Below are 3,378 nucleotides of genomic sequence, written 5' to 3'. Positions count from 1 at the left end.
GTCGGATTTGAAAGAAACAGACAACAAAATATACTACGTTTAGACAAAGATTTATCAGAAATGAACATTATTTTATTTTTGTTAGGATGATCTCTCTTATGAAAAAAAAAATCACAATAATTATATACACTATCTTTACTCATGTGCCAAAATAACAACAAGCCTTCGTATGGTTGGTTTACATGGAGACCAGTAGTACTGTTGAAGACGAAAAAAAAGTAACTCTACACATAAATACAACTGCTGTGACCAAATGAAACAAATTAGCTCACTTTAATTTCTGTCAATTTCAAAGCCACTAGAACCGCAGGAAAGAATTGACAACCCATGCGAAAAGTACATGTAAGGTATTTGGAAAAATCTGATCTGTAATCCCATTTAAGTTTAATCAGAAACACATATAATACGGGAAATGGACTATCGCACAAAAGAAATGCCTTCGGTTAGCTCTGAGAATATACAGTTTGTCCATTAGTAAGACAGTTTGTAAGGTTTTATCCTTTAAGTCTCGTCTCATCCTTATATGCATAAAATGCGGGCTTTGCTCACATACATGTAGTCTGTATGCTCTGCCTTGGTCTGATACAAATATTGTCTATATATGTAAGCCTCAAGGGTCTTTTCACAAGACTTGTTCATACGAAAATAATATATTTACCTTCGCGTAAAATGCCTCTGCTTTGCAAAGTCCGCCTTCTGCTATAAAAGTCTACATTATGTACGCACGATATTCATTTAATGTTCGGCGTATTTGTCACTGCATTTTGTCTCTAGCTAGTGTAACGACTTCATCCCTTCATCCATACAAGCAATATTTGACAACAATGTAGGTAACATCTCCCTTGTACACTATAGACATAAAGTTCAACATAGACCGTTAGACGATGATTTGGCAGAAATGTCAGAGTTTGTTCACCAATAAACACACATGACATAAGGGGTCGGAAATCCAACAGCGAAGAGTTAATTATGTTGAACAAATATGTTTGCTTTTGAGGACACAGTTATTTGATTTTTTTGATATTTTCTTTACCTCTGTTTCAATATTTTCCTTCCACGCAAAGCATACTACCGTAAAACGGACTAGGGTAAGGCCTGGTTGGAAAGTGAAAATTGTACGTCGGCAGCATCATATTATAAGTGAAAGGTGGTCGGAAAATGTCGTCCGTTGCGTACTGTCGTTTATCATCCCGTACCAATACTTTTACTGCTACTTTCTTCGCTGTTACGGGAGTCGAAAGTTCAGCAGCAACTTGAAGCTGGCGTCTTTTTGTCTTGTATCTACGATTCTGAAACCAGATTTTTACCTGTTGTTCTGTAAGTTTTAAAGCAGTAGCAAGATCGGCCCTTTCTGGACCAGAAAGGTATCGCTGGTGATTGAAACGTCTTTCGAGTTCAAAAACTTGAGCGTGAGAGAAGGCCGCTCTTGAACGTTTCTTCCGTTGTTTGCACGACTGTTGCTCTCCTTGCTTCTGGGTGGTACACTCGTGGTCATCTTCTGAATGGGAAAATAGAACAAAATAGAAATTATTTTCTGGCTCAAATGCTAGGATTTGAAATTTATGGGCTTTGGAAACGTGCCGTTTGCACGGATTTAAGAAGGACACCAAAACCATTGAAAAATGCTGCTCTGAAAACGTGCTTTTTAGGAAGTGTATCCTTAATAAGATATTTACCAGCTTGTGTACGTCTTGAAATCTGCAAGACCGGTCTTACCTTCGAGTATGTTTGAATTTTCTTCAAATTTCTCTTGATTTGTGCTGGGTTCGATGACTTCTTCGAGATCAATGTTCGGCGAGGGTTCGTCTGAGTTTTCACTTAAGCTATCTGATAGAGGACTCCCGGGCTGTGTCAACCCACGTGTCAAACAAGGTGCAGTCACACGTTGAGATGTCACTTCGTCGGGTTGGTATTTATCTGTTGTCCATGCTGGGTTGGACGGAGACGTAGCTGGAGATTGTTGTCTTTGCTGTTGTGGATGAAGTTGGTTATGGACTCGAAGATTTACTGTGGATACGGCTTCTCTCGTCAAAATATCATTTATAGAAAACGGCGTCAGAGAAGTTTGTGACGATTGCATGATTACCGGTGGGGAATTTATGCACGCACTGTTAGTATATTGAGTCACTCACACGCTAGAGTTAAACGTGCGGCAAAGTTCTATCCAGGCAGAACAAAGAGGATTTTCCAGCCTATGACTTCGATGAACGGTTGTACACGTCGAAATGACGAACTCTCAGAAATGTACACTATGTAAGTTTCATGATGCACGCAGGGGGTGGTAATAGATTTCAACAATGTCTATTATTCATTGCTGATACGCAATGTACAAATTGACGTCCAATGGACAGATTGACAGTCCTCTAAGAGCATGGGCGATCATTCACTATTCGAGATAAACACTGCGTGTCTAATCGTTGCATTCTGATTGGCCAGTGGCGGCTAAACACCCAAATTGTTGGCATTTCGAAACAGTGACCATAAAGCTATAGCGTACAGAATGGGACGGAATTGCTCAATTATTGCATGTACGTTTCAATGGTTTTCAATGGCATTTTCATGTAAGCAACAAGAAGGAGGTTACCCAATCAAATGAATGGTCGGTTAAGTATTGCTATACATCAAAATCAAAGCGTGTAGCATGCCAAACACACTACGCTGTTCCCACAAAACCTGCGGCTCTCCAGTCTGTGGCTGTTTTCTAACCTTGTTTAAGTAAACAAAGTTTGTACACGTGCCCCTGACAAATAAACACCAATCGAAGTCCAAACCTGATAATGAGGTTAAGAAGCCACTAGATTCATGTATGCCCACAGATAAGAAATATGTTCTTGAATGAAGGAGTCCACATGAAAACGCACTTTAGTTGCAATTCATCATTGTGTATGTACAACATGTACTGAAATATTAGACAAGTAAACAAGAGAATTTCCGGATTCTGTCAAACACACGTGCTAAGATACACGGTAAGGACCACTGAAATACACTTGAATTGGTGCCATTTGTATGAATTTGCCTATATATCGAATACTCGTTCTAATCCGATGACAAATTGTTGGGTTTGTACATCGTTCGTACACTTTGTATCATTTATTGAAATCCTAGAATTGACAGGAATATGTGTACTTTTCAATAGGCAATACATTATAGGGAATAAAATATAAAAATATATATAAGCAACTTAAAAATGAACATCAATATATACATCCATGTGTGTGCATGCATAGTTTTAGACGCATGGTAAAAAAGACAGAAAGTTGACTGTCCAAAGAACTTACTGATGTTTAAATTGATGGGCTAATATCCTCACATTTTAGAATTAAATGTGGAAAGTAGGTACGAGTTTGTAGTTTTTAGGCAAGTTAGGTTTGGTTGGAA

General features: G+C 38.5%; 1 protein-coding gene across 1 annotated transcript; it reads right to left on the bottom strand.

Annotated features, from left to right (window-relative positions):
• Nucleotides 1-218: 218 nt before the first annotated feature.
• On the bottom strand, nucleotides 219-2,204 carry LOC144446815 (homeobox protein HMX3-B-like). The gene is made up of 2 exons (XM_078136655.1): nucleotides 1,717-2,204; nucleotides 219-1,495 (listed from the first exon to the last, which is right to left on the bottom strand). Exons 1-2 carry the CDS (start codon nucleotides 2,078-2,080, stop codon nucleotides 1,041-1,043), a joined length of 819 nt encoding a protein of 272 aa, XP_077992781.1. The 5' UTR covers nucleotides 2,081-2,204; the 3' UTR covers nucleotides 219-1,040.
• Nucleotides 2,205-3,378: the final 1,174 nt, after the last annotated feature.

Source organism: Glandiceps talaboti, chromosome 15, assembly GCF_964340395.1.
Source record: "Glandiceps talaboti chromosome 15, keGlaTala1.1, whole genome shotgun sequence".
NCBI lineage: Eukaryota > Metazoa > Hemichordata > Enteropneusta > Spengelidae > Glandiceps > Glandiceps talaboti.
Note: the sequence above shows the minus strand (reverse complement) of the source record. Positions and strands in the feature narration are given on the sequence as shown.

Bases quoted from the DNA above. Each gene is read 5' to 3' on its own strand.
- LOC144446815 (XM_078136655.1), bottom strand. From the start codon at position 2,080: ATGCAATCGTCACAAACTTCTCTGACGCCGTTTTCTATAAATGATATT. The intron at 1,496-1,716 runs GTAAGACCGGTC...CCCATTCAGAAG, and splicing joins AAATTCAAACATACTCGAAG to ATGACCACGAGTGTACCACC.